The following is a 22984-nucleotide window of genomic DNA, read 5'->3' on the forward strand; positions in this document are numbered from 1 at the left end:
AGCGTCCACTCGATGCTAGCGCTTCACAACAGCAATGACAAAGCACAGCCTCCCAAAGGAGCAGAAGCAAATGAACAAGAAGTTGCCACAGTTACAAAAACAAAAACATAATCGCCGACAGTGGAGCAGATAATGACCTAGAAATATAAAATAGCACATCACACATGGCCCAAACCGGCCAACAAAATTGAAAACAGAAAAGAAAAACAAAGAAAAATTAAAATTACGAGATACGGAGAATACTACAAACCGTACGCAGGCAGACAGCACTTGCACGCACACACACGTGTGAACAAGAAGAGAGACCCAATATAAAATCGACCCGGACCAGGCTGGAGTGTCAAGGCACGTGACATATACATATGCACAGGATAGCGACGGATATCATGGGCTCACGAGCTTGTTTCGAACACCACTGATACAATGCTGGACCGCCACAAAAATAGGCAAGGTGATCCAAATATAATCGTAGCAATCGCAACTTTTGTCGACCCGCTACCTGGGATATCCAAATTGCCTCATGTGGACAAACATGGATTAAACCCCATAGCACCCCGTGTTGGTTGGGGACGCAAACGAAGAATACACCCACGGTAACCCCTGCCTGTCGTAAGAGGCAGCTAAAAGGGGTGACTAAGGGGTGATTATATTAGAACCATGAAACTCCTTGTGATTAGTACCACCACGCGGGGAACACCATGGGTTGCTTTTCCTTGCGTGTAGTACCACTATGTTAGATACCAAGTAGGTTTGTGATTAGTAGCAAGCAAGAGCACGACGGCTTTAGCAGTACCTGTGATTAGTGGCACTATATGAGCGACACCATGGAATGACGGAACCCATGGTTCTGGCTTGCCTATGATTCGAACCCACTATATGAGGAACACCACGGGATAGTATGAGTCCCTGTGGTTAGTACACTTAGGTGGTGAACACCATAGATTTGTGTTACCTGTCAATGGCGCCACAATGTGCGAAACACAGTAGGTCTGTAATACATGTGCGAATTTCATTACCTGTGAGTAGTACCATAATGTGTGGAATACCGCGAGTCTACGCTACTCTTGATTAGTACTGCAACATGACAACTACCATGGTTCTACTTTTCTAGCGATAAGTACCATTACGAGGGGCCGGTGACTTGGATTTGGACTCCTTTCGACTACAAGCATCATCGATTCAGTATCGTGCTATAGAAGCAGTCCCTTGGTCAGTAATACTATTGTTTTACGCCAGCTTCTGTGCATGTGAGGCACTGTGGGTCGGTTCCACTGATCGTTTTAAATTCATATCCATTCATTCTTCGTCCTCACGTTTTGAATTGTGGTCAGTGGAGGATTTTGGGTTTTTAATTTGTCATTTCATTTCATTAGGTCCCTTTAAACGACAAGCATCATCATCATAAACCCTGTAGCGTCGAATCACACAATATACCAATGCTCACTCATCATTCAGAACGATGAGGAAACAGAAGTGCATGGTCTCAATACCCACAAACACACAGGCCCAAACAAACAGATAGGTAAATACCACTCTCCGCTCTCGCGCGTGTGCACACAAACAAAGAAAGAAAAATTTAAAACACACACTAAATTAATCAACTAAGAGCCTGCAAAGACAGGTGAAAAAAAGACTACAGGTATACAATCACATAGAACTGTTCTTGTAACTATGGCACGAGAAATGAAATAATATCAAATACCTGGGAGCAACACAACTGGAATCTAGAAATATTTACGTCAATCAAAATAATGACTCCCAGCATAGAGGCGAGCGTTGAAACAAGTAAATCCACGATAATAGTAATTCGTAGATCAAGAAGCACATTTAAAATCCCAGGAGCGCCATCTTCAATGAGAAACTATGTTTCATGTCACATTCGGGTAATGTTATCGTTAATGGCGACAATGACAATCAAGGAGAAGTACGAATAAAGGAAGTGCGTCACCAAGGCAGGCTTGGTTCGGCACACTGGATGCGCCATTTTCCAGACTTACAGGCACCTCCCTACTAGTTCTGAGCCGAATGAGCCTAGGCCTGTTTGCTCAGCAATTAGGGGCTTGCTTTGCCTCCTACTACTGGCTGGAGATGTCCACTTAAACCCTGATTCCACCACTTTTGAAATGAAAACAGATCTAAACACCTATTGTCAGAATGTGCAAAGCCTAAACAACAAGCTGTCTGATTGTGAACTACCCCTGCCAGACTTAAGAGAAGTTGACGTGATTGGACTTACTGAAACATGGTTCTCGTGGGCTAGTGACAGTGAACTACCGCTCAGCGCTAATTACAGCATATTTCATCGTGATCGCACTACTCTATGTGGTGGAGTGATGCTAGCACTCTAGGTGGTGGAGTGATGTTAGCAGTGAACAGTGTGTTACCGTGTAAACGAAGGATAGATCTCGAACGGAACTGTGAGTTAGTGTGGGTGGAGCTCCTCTTTCCTCGACGCCCTGTACTTGGGGGGGATGTTTCTGCAGACCACCAAACAGCCCATTCTGTGACCTTGAACAGTGCCTGGACTCAGTCATTTCAACTCTCCCTCATTGTGAAGTAATTTTAATGAGGACTTGAACTTGTCTATAAAGTGGTCTTCTCCAACTACCAGACTGTCAGCTAACAACTGTGACACATATTTTATAGACAGTTTTATTAATGGCCTCGGACTGAAACAGTTTAATATATACCCAACTCGTGGACCCAACACCCTGGACCTCATGCCCTCTTCATTAGAACTTAAAGCAATAACCCCAGGCAGGAACCTTTTTCTGTGCGACCACCAGTCTCGCGATGCTACATTCCTCCTAACCCGCCTCCTCAAAGCCCCACAGCAAAACATCCTACCACCCTACCTATTGTACACGCACTTTTTAACGATAGATTTTTGTACTGGGATGAGGAGTAAGGAGGGAGCACTGCCGGTTCCGGTAATACTGCCAACTGAATGGAAATGAAATCTGAATTGAATCGATAATATGATCGATCAATATGAATTTTCTAAACCTTTATTATCTTATGCGAACAACTGTGTTGCACACACACAATATATAATATTATATAACATTTCTCAGTGCAAAACTTGTTCCTAGCATGAATTCTAGAGTTTGGCTTTACTTTGTAAACAACAAAAGTACGAGTACGTGAAGTGTATGCCAGATGTCGCACAGCGATCATAACCGATTCTTAGTTTGTGTTTCAAAGGTTGCCAACACGAATCTCGAAGGTAACCTAGGTCGACCGATTCAGCACTAGGGTGTCCATCTATAATTAAAAAATGCTCGTTACAATACATCTGGTGCCTTGCCGACTGGCCTGGCTTGCAATGTGTCATGCCCTGGAATGCCTTCCCTGGAGCCTTCTCGAAATAGCTGATATCGAATCGGATCTTGACCTTTGTACGACTGGCTGCAAGCTGCAATTAACGACTTTGTATCTGCACAACGGGCTACTACCAGCAAATATCAACACTGGATATCACAAGGGACCAGACTGATACTACAGTGAAACCTCGATTCTCCGTTTTTCGAGGGACCGTGAAAATAAAACGTACAACACGGGAAAACGGAAAGTCCGGGAATGAATGAAAACCATCAACAATTTGGCTAAACATCACAAAAATGGAATATGTATAATTATAATCTTACAAAAACTCCTAAACCAAACCAAACTACAGCCCCAGTGCGACTTTGCCTGCCAAGTGACCGCTGCTCAGCCCGAAGGCCTGCAGATTACGAGGTGACGCATGGTCAGTGCGACGAATCCTTTCGGCCGATATTCCTGGCTATCTTGATTGGGGTCGCCATTTCACCATTAGATAGCTCCACAATTAAAGGTAATCACGTAGGCTGAGTGGACCTGGAACCAGACTTATATCCAGGTAAAATTGCTTGACCTGGTCGCAATCGAACCCGGGCCCTCTGGATGAGAAGCAGGCATGTTAGACCCGAAACCGCATTAATTACCGGTACGCGAGTCAAAATCTCGATACTTTACATTGAGTTTTACCGGGGAAAACTTCTTTCAGTTCAGCAACTTTGATTAGGCTAGCCAAACTCTTGAAAAATCTAATAACGCCAAGCCAAACGATAATCGACCACAAGTAGTTTTTAATCCTCTCATCTAATAAAATAAAGCACATTAGATACAAAAGCACCCAACATGATGGCGAAATCCCTTCATTTCTTAATCTGTCATTGTAATTTGGTCTCCGGTATACTGATCGTAGTCAGTTTCTGGAAATCTCGTACCGCGCAAATTAGGCCTACATTGACTTTTAAAGGTTATGTTGAACTCGAAAACATGGTTTCGAATGTAAGTATCGATCCTTAAAAGTTCTCGAATGCATTATATTCAATTCTGCCCGTCACAAATCCAATCAAATTGGAAAGATAAAAGAAATATCATCACAACTTCAGAAATTACGATTATTCGTGACCTTGAGGTTATCTGGAAACCGCGCTCGCTGCACGTCAGTACGAGTTGGAAATGATGCAAACCATTTTAAATGTAACGTGCGCAAATAAAACGACTGCGGTTTTTGGTATTTTAACACGAAAACGTAAAATTCCCAGTCTTACATTAGGACTTAAACGGTAATAGGCAATCCTAAGACCTCCCATGGCTTTCTTTTTCAATGTAAGGTGCAACATCTGTTCTGGTCTCGCTAACATAATCATGTACGATAATATAAAAAGTACTGAATTTGTGTTAAGAAGGAGCAGTTTCGATTCCTACCTGAAAGCCCAGTTACTGTACATGGCCCTGAGCAAAGTGCCGAAAACCTGTTCGGCAGTACGATCGAAAAAGTGTAAAAATATAAACATCTAACCCTGGACATAATATGGGCGTTTGATAAGTGCGAACATTTGACGAAACTCGCTCCGTCTTCAAGCAGAGCTGTCGAAATGCGCAGTGTCTACTTACAATTGTTGTGGCTACTGTCTGCTTTATGATTTTACGAGATTCTCTAAACAATACCCCCCGAATGCGATGCTAAGATGGTCCCTTATGCAAGTTGACCGCCGATCGCTGTTCCAGTACCGGTACAGTACTTGCTCTACTAAACATCGCAATGACGGGGCATTAACGCCAAGATCCACAAGTATGCCATAACCGTCTTTTCGTGAGATACAGTTTATTAAAAAACGATTGACCGAGGATTTAGCGTTGATGGGACTGGAATTTCTGGACGGTTGATCCGGGAAATCGTTTCTTCGAGGAACGGATTATGCGGGACTTTTACAACGTGATTTAATTACGATGCTCGCGGGACCACGTAATTTGAACGCATATTCCGGGAAAACGTATTTTCCGGGAACGGATAATCGAGGTTCCACTGTATTTAATAAGAAGAGAGCTTGCCGCGAGCTATTTTCCTATTACCTGGAAACAGGCAAATATTGTTCCACTTCTCAAATCAGGCAACAAATTTAATGTTTCATCTTACCGACCAATTTCTATTCTCCCCACACTATCCTTTATCTTTGAAAAAATGATTCACCAGCGTCTCCTCATATTCACCTTGCCCTATATCTCAACCAAGCAGGATTTTTTTTCTACCAGGTGGCTCTTGTCCAACAAACCAACAAACCTGGCCACTCTGCATAGCTTTGCATCACATGCCATTGCAGCTAAATCACAGCTGGATATCTGCTACGTAGACATTTCAAAAGCTTTCGATTCTGTAGATCATGCTTTGTTGCTCCATAAACTCTCCGAACGATTTAATATACATGGCAGTCTTCTGACCCTTCTTGCTGGCTTCCTACATAACCGTTGGCAGAGAGTGGTAATATCAGGCACTTCATCCTCATGGTTACCAGTCACCTCCGGTGTCCCACAAGGCAGTACTCTTGGCCCCTTGCTGTTTTCCTTGTTTATGGATGATCTGCTGTCTCCAAACAAAACAGTGAATACCCTACTTTTTGCCGACGATTGCAAGATATTTAGGGAGATCAGAAATCCAGCAGATGCAGCTTTGCTACACTCCTCACTTAATGCCCTCTCGAACTGGTGCTGTACTTGGAAACTTATCCCCAGTCCACAAAAATGCAGCCACATGACCATAACACTACGTGAATCTCCTCTACCAACATCACATTACCTACTCGACAAGCCCATCACTGTAGTTATGCAACAGCATGACCTAGGTGTAATATTTGATACAAAATTACAATTTAAGACCCACATAGAAACATATACAACCAAGGCTATGAAATTACTAGGCATTCTCTACCGCTTCACAGAAATTTCTGACACCATTGCTCTTCGTCACTTCTTCCTCACGATCATTCAACCTCTCTTAAACTACTGCTCTCAGATTTGGACAACAGCTTCCCCTTCCAGTACTAACCAGTTAAACAGAGCAGTGTCCTTTGCTGCAATTGTAAGGAACAGAAACCCCAAGCTCAGAAATCTGTCTACGCAGCAGGTATTAAGGGCAATAAATGTGTCACCGCTGCACATCAGGCGACAGGTAGCTGACCTAAGTTTCCTCCACGGGATCTTAAATGGGCATTACCGCTCGGAACATCTTGTCTCACTCTTTTCTCTCCGTGTTCCTTCCCGCTCCACCAGAACCAAAGACCTTCTCCACATTCCCCACACTCAGCACTCAATACTTCAACTCTCTTTCCTAATCTGCCTCCCAACACTCTTTAACAATATTAATAGGAGACAAGAGTTTGATATAGCATCAAATAAAAGCATATTCGAGAGGGGTGTAAATAATCTCTTAAAGATAAGTTGATGTGAATGGATTATACCGTTATCTTGACCCACGACGACTTGGCTATGAACGTGGACATTCTCATGGTTTTCCATTTGACAGTTGTCTTGAGTAGGCTGTGTACCTGATCTTGTTATATTTTGTTATGTTTGTTGCATTTTATTATGAAAGTTTACATTTGTTAATTAGTCTGTTGACAGTGCAAGTGAAATTTGCTCAGTGAAGCTGTATCTTGTGCTTCGTGAATAAATAAATATAGATGTGTGGCAGGCGCTCAGCTGTGCACACGTGCAGTAGCTTGCTTTGAGAATCCATTTTCTCACGTGACGAACAGGTTGGCTCGGTCAAAATAGCTCCGCCAGAACTTGTCAGACGACTTGACATACGCTGGGAAGACTTGATGTTAATAAAATCTAACCCCTTCACACTAAATCCAATGATTTATGCAGGCTCACAAGTAAATGTTAATCGGTCACCAACTTTGTCGATAACAGTATGACAGTATTGTTTGGTGCGTATGAATTGATTATATGAGCCACACTTTTTCGCCAACTGTGGGCATTGCCAATGTTCGTGGATTCTGCTTCTCCGCACACTGCCTGTTACGTGATATTGTGGCGTTCCTTAAAACGCTGAATACAGAAGTATTAGGATTTCACTTGAACTTAGCAAATATGAAGCATACTGTAGACACAACTAAGTGAGGTAAAGTGCGGGAAGCTAGCACTGCACGTTCCGGAAGACTTGTTCTGTCATGACGCAGATTAATTTTGAATTTAAATTACTTTATAAAATACTATTTTTTTTTTAATGTAAAGGCAATTTTGAATTAAAAGTCTGAATTTTGGTAATGGGACTGACATTGTTCTTCAAATTATGAATGATCCATATTTTGAATTAAACCATTTAAATAACTTACAAAACCGCACCCTCATGTCCGGGAACGAGATCTTCTTCGATTTTGGTGGGATTTTGAATTAACAGAGTTCAAATTATCGAGGTTTTACTGTCTAGCTAATGAATTCAGTGGATTAATGTATGTAATATGTTTGTTGCACTCTGCTCTTATCTCACACTTGCTTTCATTTCTTCACTGACAGGTTCCACTGGATATAGGCCTACGCAAGACCATTGCATACTTCAGTCGTGAACTACAGCGTGCTAGTCATTCAGAACGTAATGTATACAATCCTAGTGTTGAGGAATGGGTAGCACCACATAGCGATATTGATGTTTAGATCCTCCTCTGACAGAACGAGCACAGTGTTCCTATCCGTGTTGTACTATAAGTCCGAAATGTCGTAAGTTTTAGTTCCTTTTTTTTCATTAGGGTGAGTCATATTTTTTTCAGTTACTGTATTTGCTCATGTATAGAACATATTTTTTCTCCTCTGTTTAAAGAAGTCAGGATATGTATTATTCACTGCCTACTTTTCTCTTCCCAAAAAACTGTGATTGCTGCTTCATTGTTTATGTAAATTGCTGATTTATGCTGATGTGTTTAATATTACTTGTTCTGCTGGATTTTTGTGATATGTGTTCATTTTTAGTATTGCATTTTTCAAGCATTGGTAAGAGATACTGGAGTGCAAGAAATGAATACAAGTTAACTTGGATGCAGCCTCGTGCCGGTAGATTTACTGGCACGTAAAAGAACTCTTGCGGGACTAAATTCCGGCACCTCGGTGTCTCCAAAAACCCGTAAAAGAGTACTTGGTGGGACGTAAAGCAAATAACATTAACATTATTATTACATAGTTAACTTGGATGAATATATGAGGTGTTGCAGTGATGAAGGAACGAATTCCACATAGAATGAAAATTCCTTTCATTTTTTAAAAAATATGAGCCATGGGGAACAGTGTTGTACTCACAGTTCTTTCTGTTGATTTTAAGCATTGAAGAAGATAGAGCAAATATGAGCAATGTGGCTGTAAGTTTGAAGGGCAAATACAACAGCTTTCAGTTTTGTTTATGTTTACAAAAGTTAAACTTCAAAAAAAGGAAAGGCCAAAAATTATATTCCTTAAAAGTACATTCTTGAAAATGAAAATAATGAAAATAATCTTAAAATGTTTTATGACAGTCTAATCACCATTTCTCATGCAAAATTAAAGGACATATCAATGGCCTAGTTTTAATACCACGTAACTGACAATGCTCTTCTTATCCATTATTTTCCTTAAGACTGGTCACATCTCCCAGCCACATAAGGATATGCAGTCCATCAGAATAATTTTCATTGTGTTCATTTTCTTGTGCTAATGTGTAAAGGAAAATGAACCTTACCATACCATACTGTAGGAATGTATGTTTGCTTGACATATTTACACACTCCTACAGTATACAGTATTTAAGGTTGTTACTACACCTAGCTAACTGAACGTGACTTATCAGGTTTTCGTGCAAAGTATGCTGTAGGTGCTATGATGTGGGCTAGTTGATGCCAATGTAACTGCCTTTGTCGCATGAATCAGGTACTGAAGAGACGCTTCTATATATGCACTGTACTTCATCATCATTAATTTATCACATCCAGTTCCCAACTGGTTGGGACATTTATGGCACCATTCTATCTTCCTCTATCCAACCACCATTGTTCCTCCTTAACTGTGTTCCAAGCCAGGTTTCTTCTGACTATACTATTCTTGAATGTTTTCAGCCACCATAGTCTGGGTCTCCCTTTTGCCCTCCCTCCTCCTATCTAGGTTTCCATCTTCAACTTCGGCATCCTTCCCTCTTCCATCCTCTTAGCATGTCCAAACCATCTACCGTATTTTCCCGCATAAGTAACGCCCTTGCATATTTTACACGTTCCAATATTTTTGGGTCCAAAGTGGAGAAAAAGAAATGTTCACTTATGTGACGCTAGTAACGCTCTATTCCAGTCTGGTACAAATGTATTTTATATTTCGAGTACATGACATGCATTTTCTGTGATCTCAGAATTGTTTGTTAGTCCACAGTGAGCAAGTATTCGAGTAATACTGCATTATATAAACTTGCGGCGATCAGTTACGCCGAAACATATGGGAATAGTGCAGTGGGCCACAAGTATTCAATGTCCAAATGCAATGTGCGCTGCCGAGTAAACAGAGAAGATCACTTTAAGTGATCAACGAATCTCCCAAAGCATTTTGTGGACCAAAAAGCAGCAAGTTTCCAAAAGTAGGGAAGGATCTGCTTAAATATATGATTTCATTACGCAACGTTGGATATGCCGTTTCTCATGAATTGCTGTATTTTAAAGGACGAGAAATAAAAGGGGCGACTAAGGGATGATTATATTAGAACCATGAAACTCCTTGTGATTAATACCCCCACACGGGGAACACCATGGGTCGCTTTTCCTTGCGCATAGTACCACTATGTTAGGTACCAAATAGGTTTGTGATTAGTAGCAAGCGAGAGCGCAGCGGATTTTACATTACCTGTGATTAGAAGCACTATATGAGCGACACCATGGGATGATGGAACCTATGGTTCTGGCTTGCCTATGGTTAGTACCCACTATATGGGGAACACCACGGGATAGTACGAGTCCCTGTGGTTAGTATACTTAGGCGATGAACACCATAGGTTTGCATTGCTTGTCAGTGGCGCCGCAATGTGCGAAACACAGTAGGTCTGTAATACATGTGCGAATTTCATTACCTGTGAGTAGTACCATAATGTGTGGAATACCGCGAGTCTTAAGTTACCCTTGATTAGTACCGCAACATGACAAATACCATGGTTCTACTTTTCTAGCGAAAAGTACCATTATGAGGGGCCGATGACTTGGATTTTGGTCCCCTTTTGACTACAATCATCATCGATTCAGTATCGTGCTATAGAAGCAGTCCCTTGGTCAGTAATACTATTGTTTTACGCCAGCTTCTGTGCATGTGAGGCGCTGTGGGTTGGTTCCACTGATCATTTTAAATTTATATCCATCCATCTATCCATCCATTCATTCTTCATCCTCATATTTTGAATTGTGGTCAGTGGAGGATTTTGGGGTTTTAATTTGTCATTTCATTTAGTCTTATTTCGTACCATTAGGGGCCAATGACCTAGATGTTAGGCCCCTTTAAACAACAAGCATCAAGCAAGCATCAAAGGACGAGAAATAGCTGCTGTACATGGAATCAGTGTCTTGGATTTGAAGGTTAGCTGAGGCTTGATGAAGAGAAATGGACTTTCTTTTCGACGAAGAACAACATTGTGGCAATAAATGCCAAATCATTTCAACCAAAAAGTAATCGATTTTCATTGCTTTGTGATTGAGAAGCATAAATGATTTCATGTACATTATTATATAAATTGTGTAAAGCTGTTGTATAATATGGTTTGGCATAATAGCAGGCTACATAGCCTGAGCCCCGCCATACAAGAAAGGCAATAAACGAAACGAAACTATATGCTCTCCCAAATAGGCATCACAGGTCAGGTGCCAATCAGTTTCCGTATGCCACAAAGTCGAACAATATATAAGAGAGGAACATCGAGTGTTATCGTACACGCTACCGGAAGCAAGAAAGAACAATGTACTTCAATGCTTACTGTAACAGGTGATGGTAGAAAGCTTGCACCGTATGTTCTAAAATTAAAAACAATGCCTAAAGTAAAATTTCCATGAGGGATCCATTCATCCATTTATTTAGCTTCCATAGACTGTACATTACATATTTTGAAATATGCCAGTTGTATAGGAATTGTTGAGTGATTTCTTAATACGAACAATAATAATATATACACAATAATGAACATTTTTAAAAAGAAGAAAAAGGGAAAAAATCAAGAACACCAAATACCTCAATGTTAGGGCAATACATCCTAATTTTTTAAAATAATAATAATAATAATAATAATAATCAGTATTTACAAGACAAAATAAAAATCTGTGAGTGTGGTGTTAACAATATGTACATAATCAATGTGGCATCAACATATTTTTAAGGCTATATACTAGATATTTGGAACGTTTACAAGTTAATAAGTAATAGCATCATCTCCAGCACTTCAGCATGTATTCTTCTGTACTATAGAATCAGCTACTCAGGAGATTTTTTAAAGCTGCGGTAAATGAACTGATAGGACTAATATCTTCAGTCTTATTTGGAAGCTTATTATATACAGTATAACCCAGATTTTGCGTGACCTCGATTTTACATAAACCCGCATTTAAGGGAAGAAATTTCCAGTCCCGAAAATTATTCCATAAGAGCAATGCTATTTTATATTCGATTTAATGTAATTCATAATTGGGCAAAACCCGCATTTAGCATTAAGGAAATGTTAAAATTCTCAAATATTTATTTCTATTCATTTTCGTTATGGGACATTAAGTATTCGTTTTGGTTATGGGACATTAAGACCCTATGAAAAAGGCGTCATAAGCTTGAAGAGAAAAGAAGAGGAAATTAGAAATTAGAGTGCGGGCACTTACGGCTAAAGTGAGATGTCAGGCTCAGATGCATATCTGACCGCGGCCGCTGTAGCAGAAGAGAAACCCCGTTTTAATGACAATGTTATTATGACCTTCGAAAAAACCTATATTACTCTGTGCATTATCCATGCTATCAATGACAGAAACCATGCAAGAAGATCCTTATATCGAGCAAGAACGCGGGGAGATCAACATGAAATAGAGGAGAAGCTGTCACTTTACAGAAAGAAAAAATTACAAATAAACCAGTTGGTTGTAGCTGAAAAGCAGAAATGCAAGGAAGATCTGGCTACCAAAATAATGCAGGTTGGAAATAAAAAACTGTTGTACAGTATTGTTAAGAATAGAAGAACTCAAACTCTATCCAATCTGTAGAACTTCCTAATGGTGAGGTGACTAGGGATAAAACTAAAATACTACAGGAGTTCCAAAGGCACTTTGAAACTTTGCTGAACTGTTATGAAAATATCACCCCATTAGACGACAAACCTTATGATTTTGGCAGTACAAATACCACTAATTTGACATGGTAGGAAGTAGAGACAGCAATATCTAAGCTGAAAAACAACACATCAGGTGGATCAGATGAATTAAGTGTTGAGATGATCAAAGCACTAGGAGAGGTAGGACAACAGTGGATGTACAGGGTATTAAATAGAATCCGGAAAGAGAATGTAATACCCAATGACTGGAAGCAAGGAGTCATCATCCCATTGTTGAAAAAAGGTGATAGAAAGAAATGTACCAACTACAGAAGTATAACTCTGCTGTCACATGGTCTCAAAATCTACGAATTCAACCTTGAGAGCAGGATTAGAAAATATGTTGAACCTACACTTAGGAGGAACAACATGGATTTAGACCTCATAGATCAACTATAGACCTCATTTTTGCCACCAGAATGCTCTATGAGAAATATTGGGAGAAAGGTAAAACACTTATAACTGTTTTTATGGACATCGTGAAAGCATATGACCATGTACCACGCAGGCATATATGGGCATGTTCGAGACATAAGAAAGTGCCCAATTACATCATAGCACGAGTACAACGATTATATGATGAAACCAAGTGTTGTGTCCAGGTCCAGGATGGAAGGTCAGGTTGGTTTGAAATGAAGAGTGGAGTCCAGCAAGGAAGTTGTCTTTCACCACTTCTCTTCATAATCATAATGGATGAAGTTTTAAAAGCGGTTAAGAAGAAAGGATCCAACAACTAATGCCCTGGTTTTTGCTGTTGATGTAATGGTATGGGGTGAGACAGAAGCGGAAGTACAAACTAGACTAGATCTCTGGCATGAAGCTTTTACAACCTTTGGTCTCAAAATCAGCAAAACAAAGACAGTTGGCTTGGTGATGAGTAGAAACTCTCCAACTGTTCATCTAAGAATTGGAGATGAGGAGATGGATATTGTAGACAACTTCCAGTATTTAAGTAGTGTTCTGTCATCAGACAATACCATACATCAAGAGATTAGTAACAGAATACAGAAAGCTTCCAAATTCTATCACGCTGTATGTCAAATACTTTGGGGTGAAACATTTCTGTTAGTTTCCAAGATCAGCTTGTACAAAATATATCTAATACCTATATTGACATATGGCCTGGAAGCAGCAACACTTACTGGACCAACAAAGAGTCGTCTTCAGGCAACAGAAATGAAGTTCCTCTGTTCTTGTCTACAAAAAAACAAAAGTGGATAAAATAAGGAATGTGGATATCCGACAACAGCTTGGATTGGAAAGAAGCTTGCTCGAGACTAGAAGTGAAGAGATTGGAATGGTGTGGTCACATGAAAAGAATGAACCCTCACAGGACTCCTCGAACATACTTTGACCACAATGTTCCTGGGAAGAGACCAAGAGGAAGACCTCGTGATGTTTGGGAAAAACAGATAATGAAGGACCTTGAAATTAGAGATGCGAACTGGTGTCGCATATATGAGCAGCATCTGTGGATGGATAGAACAAACTGGAGGAGGCTCGTACACAACCTCACCCGGTTTGCTGGTGCGAAGAAATGATGATGATTATCCATCGGTTACAAAGAGAACCATTTTACTGATTCATCCATTATTTCGGGTGCATTAGTTTGTATCCATTATCGATATTCATACACTGTACCAAATACAGTATATGACTCTACTCCAGCGTTTATATTGAATGATAGATCATCTTCTGTATCGATTCTTCGCTATAATATATTCTAGTAAACTTGACCGCCAGATAGTTTCAGAAGTTTTGACAGATGTTACCGAACGCACAAGTCGCGTGAGGACGAGTTAATTCGTCTCGCACACGCAACGCTCAGCCAGCCAAACAAACACAAGTAAACTTGTCTCCCATCTGCAATGTGTTCAGGCACAACCGGAGCATTATTTGATGAAGAAATGGGAAATCATAGAAAACTATCTCCAGGTCTGCTCATAGCAGTGTTTGAACTCACGATCTTCCAAATGCAAGCTTACAACTGTTCGGCCCATACTGCATGGTCAGTTAAGGCAGTAACAATGTATTAGACAATTAATGAACTCCTAACGTGAACTAATCAGTAATAGATTTAGTTTGTTTGATTCTGATCTTATTCTTGAATTATTGTAATGGTTTCGATTTCTTCTGTCATCAAATACGTCAGTTTCATGCCGGTAGATTTAGTGGCACGTAAAGGAACTCCTGCAGTGACAAAATTCCGGCACTTCGGCGTCTCTGTAAACCGTAAAAGTAGTTAGTGGGACATAAAGCAAATAACATTAATACCGACATGAGGCGCCACTCCATACTGTTTCATACAAGGTCTTATATTAGTTTTGTAAACATTAGTAAGTGATAGTGAACTGGTTATAATATATTTACAGTCATTCATTGTAGGTTTAACATGCTTGGGAGTGACAAAGTTGTAGAACAAATTTGTAAACCTCTCCAAATCGGATTACGATTGTGGAATCCATTTTTTGGTTAGCCTTACCGTTAAGCTACAGTAAATCTCCAAAGAAAGTCTACACTGATTTTAATGTTGCTTCCACCATTTGGAATGTTTGGGGAGTGAAAACTTACGGCTTTTGAACTTTTTTGAATGTATCATTTACAGGCTAAAGGCTATATGTTTGCCAAATTTTAAGTTTCTAACTCACTTGGAAGATTGCATCACATCTGATTATTTTGGGGGTAAAATAGTTAACATTTGAACTTTTTGGAATTTTTCTGCTAGTCACAATCAGTAAGTTTGCCAAATTTGTTGTTGTGAAGGTATTTTTCAGTTTTGACTGAATTTTTAACGGTTAGGTTCTTCAGTTTGTGGAAACTAATTTATAAATAACAGATTTCTTTTTCAGATATGGTCTGTTGTTATATGTTTACTATTTCAGGTATTTTCTAAATTTTATTTATTCATAAATTAGTCTCAACAGACTGAAGAACTTAACAGGTTATTAAAAAAAAAATAGTTTGCAAAATTTCAAGTTCCTAGCTCATCTGGAAGTGGGTAAACATTATTGTCAGTCAGTCAGACATAATGACTTTATAGTGTGGAGATTTGTTTATTTATTTCAACTTACTGTTTCAGTCACGATCACGTTTGGTCTTTTCTGGACCAGACCACTGTGTTAGTTCTTTTTCTGCTTCTTTCTGGAAGAACCTTTATCCCGTGTACTAGGTTCTGAACTTACTGTACTTCTTTCTTGAACCAGTCCCTGAGATCCTCTTTGTCAGCAGTTGAGTCCTACACTTATGCTTCTCAGGCTAAGAGTAAACCTCTGCATTTGACTTCGGACTCAGAATTTTGTCATGGGTCAAGAATTTTTTTAAATTTTCTTTTTTTAAAGAATTTAGTTTCATTTGTATCCTCTCTATCACACTGTGGTGTGTTGAGGGCCAAGCATTCGGCAGCATATAAGTCTTCAGGACATACAACTGTGGTGTAGTGGCCATATTTGGTCTGTCATACGATCGACCTGTGCTGAAAAAGAGGGTTTACAAAGGCAAAGGGCTGTTTCCATATGTTTGGCCTGATATTTCAGGGCTTCTTTCTCTGCCAAATTCAAGGAAATGATCTCTCTCCCAAGTTACAATGAATGCAAAATTTGATAATTCCAAATTTGGTATCAAGAAATGCAGTGGTGTTTGGTAGTCAAATATCATTATCACTGCTACTAGTTATACATACAATATTCTAAAAATAACACTATAATTTTGTTTCGGAAACTTGACATAGATGTCAAAAGAACTTCATTTTTCCCTTCAAGAATTCTGCTACCTCAGTTTGAATGTGCTGCTTGGTAAGATTCACCAAGGGAGCTATAATAATAAATATGATGATAATAATCATACGGCTTTAGCTACTGCATGTAGGCATTTTAATTTGGAGACATTTAGGCTGCCTTTGTGTTAATTTTGACATTCCGTTTTACTCTGCTGGATGGCAGCGCGAACTGGATCTCTCGTGGGCAACCTAAGGCAGAGTTTTAATTCATTTTGTCAGGTAAAACACGAGATGCATACCTGCCAACTTTTTCGATTTAGGTGGGAGGCTCTCGACTTTCGACAGTTTCTCCTGTCCCCTCATTATTTTATTATTTCTCCCGATTTCAGCTTATTTTTTTAGTGAACTTCAAACATTTGTTTTCAAATCCCACCATTTCAGCTTTGCACGCCAGTGGCCGGAAGTCCGTTGTTCATTGGCCGCTTCTAATGAAATATGGACGTTTATTAATACGAGAAATGCGTGCAATGTTTATTGAAACCTGTATATTACAACGCATATATCGACTGTCAATCTCTCGTTCTCGTGTGCTATGTTCATGTTCGTTCACATCAGTCTAGTCAATTCTAGAGACTAGTTGCTAGATTTGGAGTCTTTTTTAGTGACTTAGTGACAGAGTTTCGAAGATAACAACTAGTGAATTTTCTAGAGATTTTAGGAGCTGTTTGGAGACAATTGTTGCGAATTTTAATGTATTACTTGATAAAAATAGCATTGCACTTTGCATAATCGCATGGGCGCGTGATGCAAATATATTAATCTATGCATTTGCTAAGTAATAGCATCTAACTGCATGATGATTCACACGTGTGGAGCATGATTTCATACTATTTTCGGAAGACTTATCACAGACCGATCATCCCACTCACATACTTGCTCACCGGGCGAGTTGACCGTGCGGTTAGAGGCGCACGGCTGTGAGCTTGCACCCGGGAGATAGTGGGTTTGAATCCCACTGTCAGCAGCCCTGAAGATGGTTTTCTGTGGTTTCCCATTTTCACACCAGGCAAATGCTGGGGCTGTACCTCAATTAAGGCCACGACCCGCTTCCTTCCAACTCCTAGACATTTCCTATCTCATCATTGCCATAAGACCTACCTGTGTCGGTGCAACATAAAGCCACCAGCAAACTTTCTGTCTTTCAAAAATCTGGCTACATCTGCTAGGTTTGAACTTATTTATCGTGGAATCCGACACTCTTCCGCTGATCCCAGAGGTAAGGTAAGGGTTATTCTGCCCGAAGGCAGGTCCGAACCTCCACAGAGGTGTTTCTGAGCCGGAGTTTACATGCAGTAGGGTGGCCAGTTCCTTTCCGCTCCTCCATTCCCTTACCCCCCACCAACAGCGCGTGGTAACCCATCCAACTCCTGACCACGCCCAATGTTGCTTAACTTCGGAGATCTCACGGGATCCGGTGTTTCAACACGGCTACGGCATTTGCTATCCCAGAGGAAGCTCGTAAAAAATTGTTTATATGGAACATAGGTGAATTCTTTCCTCGTCATTCCCAGTTATATGAAGACAGTCGTAAGTTAAGATATGCAGTTTTAGACATTTCATTTTTACTTTTTTGTCTATCCTCTCTATTCTGTAGCTCCCTCTGCCTACACTAACATATGTTTTTGTGTCTTCCTAATCTCCTTCCGAACTCCCTTTCTTTGATTTATTTAGGTCTGTACATTTATTTGTCTAGTTTTCATTATGTATTTTATCCTTACATTAGTCTGTTGTAGCGGCCACCAAATTAGGCGGGTGAGGAAAACTGTGCTGTCGTCAGGTATGGGAACAGCGAAGCGACAGATAGTCAATAATCAGATCAAAAATTAGATGGATGGCTTGTCCGGCGTTTGCTCTATTAACCAGCGTTTCGTCTTAGGTCTGACACTAGACTCTTCAGAGTGGGATGTGTCAGACCCTACCCACTGACGCTGGGGTGTATGCAGGTGAACTTATCAGAAGCTTATTTATGAAACACAGTCTGATAACTGCATACGGGAGATAAAACTCCACAATGGAATTAATGCCCGCCTAGCAATTCCAAATGGAAATTCTAAGTTCCCATGGAGGGAATTTGATTCTTTTCCACCAATAGAGCATATCAAAGACGAAACGCTGGTTAATAGAGCAAACGCCGGACAAGCCATCCATCTAATTTTTGATCTGATTTTTGATATGCTCTATTGGTGGAAAAGAATCTAATTCCCTCCATGGGAACTTAGAATTTCCAGATAGTCAATAGGCGCTTACCTCTGATCACGGATTGGCAATGCTGAGCATGCAGTGCTGTCCAGCTGAAGCCGGTCGTAGACTGCCTTGCAGCTAGAAACTGATTCTTAATACATTGTAATTGAATGTAAACTTATTCTTTAAAGTAGTTCTTTTTCTGTATCACACAGTCCAATATATGGTATTCAAATATTTCAAGTTATATTGTAAATCATACACAAATATTTTAATACAACTGATGCAAATTAATATGTAATCCAAAAGTATTTACTTTGTCCTGTGCTTCGCTGGCACGTGCGACCTGAACGACCTCGGCTAGTTACATTTATATGATCGCTTTCCGGGCCAATTTCCAGGAAATCTAAAAGACCCATGGAAACATGTTTGAGATAAAAAATTTAAGTCAGACTATTTTCTACATTTTTCTTGCTGACAAAATTTTATTGGTTCAAAAAACAAAACTTGGCCACTTAATGAAATTTTCAATACATGATTCTACGGATTTTAATTTACATGTTGAGGTTTATATTCTTAATTTTTTAAGGGGGTTTATATGGAAAATAATTATACCACTGAAATCTGCAGTCGTTTTTTGAAGCTTGTAGAACAATTTGTTTTGGAACTTTCTATGAGGCAAGGTCAGGAGCTTGGTACGGAACATACTGCCTTGAACTCCGAAATTGTGTGTTCAGTTAGACATTTCTTGGCCAGTTGCTACATAACCTTGGGAACAGCGTAATTTCTCTGACCTGCCTAACTTGGTGGCCGCGACTTTAATATAAGGCAGTTTATGATATCTCTAAAATCTGGTTTGGTATTTATGGTATTCATTCAGTCTCATGCTTGAAAAAAAGCTTTGTAAAAAGTATGTATATACCACATTTGCTTTAGATTAAGTTTTATGACCATTTTTGGTTGGGTTACTTTAGTTTGTAAGTGTTTAAAAAAATATTTATTGGTATTGTTATTCCAGTGCTAATATTTTATCTGTTTGTGTTAATTTATTTTGCGTTGTTTTAATTTTTGTTGACTACATTTGATGTATCCGGCATCATCTATTTTGCATACGTAATTTTGACTGATATATGTCGGCATCATCTGTTTTGCATACGTAATTTTGACTGATATATGTCGATTATTATTTTCCTTAATTTACGTAATGTGGTGATTTTTGTAGGAAATACAGCCCTGTAGAAAAGGACGTGACATTGTGATAACTCTCGTGGTTTCAGAATTAATAAAAATACGGACTCCCCTGTCAATGCTGGTGGGTTTTATCAGTGTTAATGGACATATTTTGCCACCTTACTAAATAAAATTGATTAAAACATAGATGTACATTTCCCAATAAAGTTCCAGTTTCTCTGTCATTAGGAAGAGCACAAAGGAACGTTAAAATTGACATGCAGTTGGCCTTAATGGTGTCAAATCAAATATCTTGCGTAGGGTATCTGAAGCCAGACAATTTGTGACAGTCACCAGGAAATTATACCTGCGGTTGAAAAATATAATTTGCTGTTTATTTGATGTTGTGGTAGTACATAATATGTATGTATGTATGTATGTATGTATGAATGTATGTATGTTTAGTCCTCAGCCCGAAGGCTGGTTGGATCCTCAACAGCTCTGCCATCAGCTGTCATAGATGGCCTAGGCATCACTGAAGAGGCGTACTAGGGAAATGAGGAGTGGGGTAGTTTCCCGTTGCTTTCCTCACCAAGCCAGAAGTTGCTATTACATATGTCTGCCAAGCCCACTGAAATGCATGCACCAACCGACCCTATGAGCAATATTTTCACACCATTCATAGCAGGGACTGGCTGCAGATGGAATGGCATTACTAGCATCACTCATACCTCAGTCACTTTCATTTTGTCAAAGCCGAGGATAAAGCTGAGACAGGTCAATGAAAGTAACAAAATTGCTCTAGCCCATACCAGAAGACATAGTGCACTGTAAACACTAGGTCCCGCCAGCAAAGGCAAAGTACATAATATAACAATGTTTTATTAGAAACCAAAAATCTCTGCCTTGAAAACTGCACATTTGCCATAAGTTTCACATTCTTTGTCTAAATTTGTTAAAATTGATTTCAAATGGTATTCTAATGGAACAGCATCCAGAATGGTTCGTATAGAATGGGATTTTTTGATACTCTCTTATTTCTGTTTGGTTTGATAGCTACTAACATTCAGTAATTGCTAAATATTTGTAGGTGCTGAAGGGACTATTTCAAGATTCATTGCAAATTTTTGGAAGCAGTTTAACTTAGACATTCCAAAACTGCTATTTCTTTGTTAGCTTTAGGAGGTTCAGTTTCATTGCTTAGAAATCATTGCTATATGCTATAACTCTTGTACTTATTGACATTATAAGAATAATGTAAACAGTAAAATTATCGTTGCAAGCCAGAATTATACATTTTGTTATCTCTTTATGCTTTGTCCATTGTGGTGACCTCCCACTGAGGGAAGTTTTTGTAAATATCTGTATCAGTACAAGAATTGCTTACCCTCAGAGCAGATGCTGAAAGTGACCTCTTGCCTGTAAATATATCCGTACCTATCACTGCGCATTTCTGGCAGTTTTCTGCATCAGCTCTGGGTCAGTATTCTTATTCATATCATCAATTGTTCTTGGCCAATTACGATAAACACAGGAAAATATCTTTGGCATGAAGTTGGATGATCTGGGAGGCCATAAAGTCTGTGAAATTATTTGGTCATCAAAGAAACTGTCGATTATGGCGAGAAACTTATTTGATGTGGTGTAGGATTAATCTGTCTACTGAGATATTACCTAAGGATTTACGAAGTTGGCATCTTCCGCCATATTTTGTAAATGAGAAGTTCCATGCTTCCCAGTATCATTTACAAAGGACCTGTTGCTTCCAACTTCCTTGGACCAAGATTATCTCTCTCTCTCTCTCTTCAGAGGAATGCGGGCACAATGTTTTCTTTAGAATGCCCCTTGTGTAGTGGTGATGGGGTTTAGTTTCAAAATGGAGGGGGAAAAATCAGTGTATGGACTATGGCGACATCACTCTGATACTTCGCAGGACTAAACTTGCATAGTTTGTGTCATTTTAATCCCCTCCTAAATCTGTGTAGTCTCAACAAAGAAATGGTATTTTTAAAATCACCTGTTTTATATGGGTCACTCTTTAGTTAATATCTAAGGCAATATAACTGTTTCATTTGGTAGAGGAATGTCAGTATCAGGCATGAAAAAATTATTTTAATGAGTATTTAGCTGCTTTATTCTTAGGAAATTAAAATAGGCAAATTCATATAAAACCCAAGCGACAGCTGCTCAGCCCAAAGGCCTGCAGATTACGAGGTGTCGCATGGTTAACACGACGAATCCTCTCAGCCGTTATTCTTGGCTTTTCTAGGCTGGAAATGCATATAAAGATCCTATACAGTTTTGTAGCACATCTTAGGTATGGTTTTCTTGGGAATGTCACAAATATTATTACTACTAAAAATTCAAAGATTTTAGATTTTCCAACGATAAAACTGAATCCAGTTATATTTTGTTGATGTATAAGAATTATTTTCTTTATAATTTAAATAAAATGCTGAAACACAGGGTGGGCTGATGACCTTCGATGTTAGGCCCCTTAAAGCAACAAGCAAGAAACACAAGGTGTTCATCCAGGAAGCCAGGAAAAGCTGACTGGTGATTTGTATTTCTTTGGCAGCAGAGTTTGTGGATGGCAATGAATCCCACACAAAGTACTTTTAATAAATAAATACAATAAATAATTAAATAATGTATTGGTTTTAGATCCTACTAACTAAATTTTATGAAATTACTTTTGTATACTAAGCAGCCTCTATAGATAGTGTGTTATATAAGCCTTTAGAACGCAACTTCTTTTTGTTTTTTTGTTATAAATATAACATTGAATGCTGTAATGAAAGAAAAGGCTTAGGAAGGTGAGTAACTTGTATATATAATTGAATGACTTTTTGTCCTTTTTGTTTGTCAAAATGATCACTGGACTTAAACTAATGGGACCATAGACTGAATTTTCTGTGACATATGTGATAGCGGTATGGCATTGTGTTAGCTTTATATAGTAGAAAATTACTGGCAATAATGATGAATATGGAAGAAATATTGTATGGAAATTGACAAGTTAAGAATGAAATCTCTTTACCAAAAAGTAATACTTGTTAAAACTCAAAATAAACTTGCAGCCTATGAGGTTAAAATTTATATAAAATGGCAATAAAATGCAGTCGTCTTCTTCTGTAGCGTTTGTCCTGCCTGGTTGCTTGGTCCGCTGTGTGGATTCATTGTGTCCCATTTAATTCGGTTTCGGGCCATGTCTG

General features: G+C 39.2%; 1 protein-coding gene across 2 annotated transcripts in view; it reads left to right on the forward strand.

The window, feature by feature from the left end:
• Uxs (UDP-xylose synthase) overlaps nt 1-22984 on the forward strand; it is a 53894-nt gene that overhangs the window by 27689 nt on the left and 3221 nt on the right. For both annotated transcript variants that reach the window (XM_068230416.1, XM_068230417.1), the window contains one exon: nt 7831-8031. In XM_068230416.1, coding sequence (XP_068086517.1) covers nt 7831-7968 — 138 coding nt within the window. In that variant the 3' untranslated portion in view covers nt 7969-8031. The remainder of the gene's footprint in view (nt 1-7830; nt 8032-22984) is intronic.

This window comes from Anabrus simplex, chromosome 14 (genome assembly GCF_040414725.1).
Source record: "Anabrus simplex isolate iqAnaSimp1 chromosome 14, ASM4041472v1, whole genome shotgun sequence".
Lineage (NCBI taxonomy): Eukaryota > Metazoa > Arthropoda > Insecta > Orthoptera > Tettigoniidae > Anabrus > Anabrus simplex.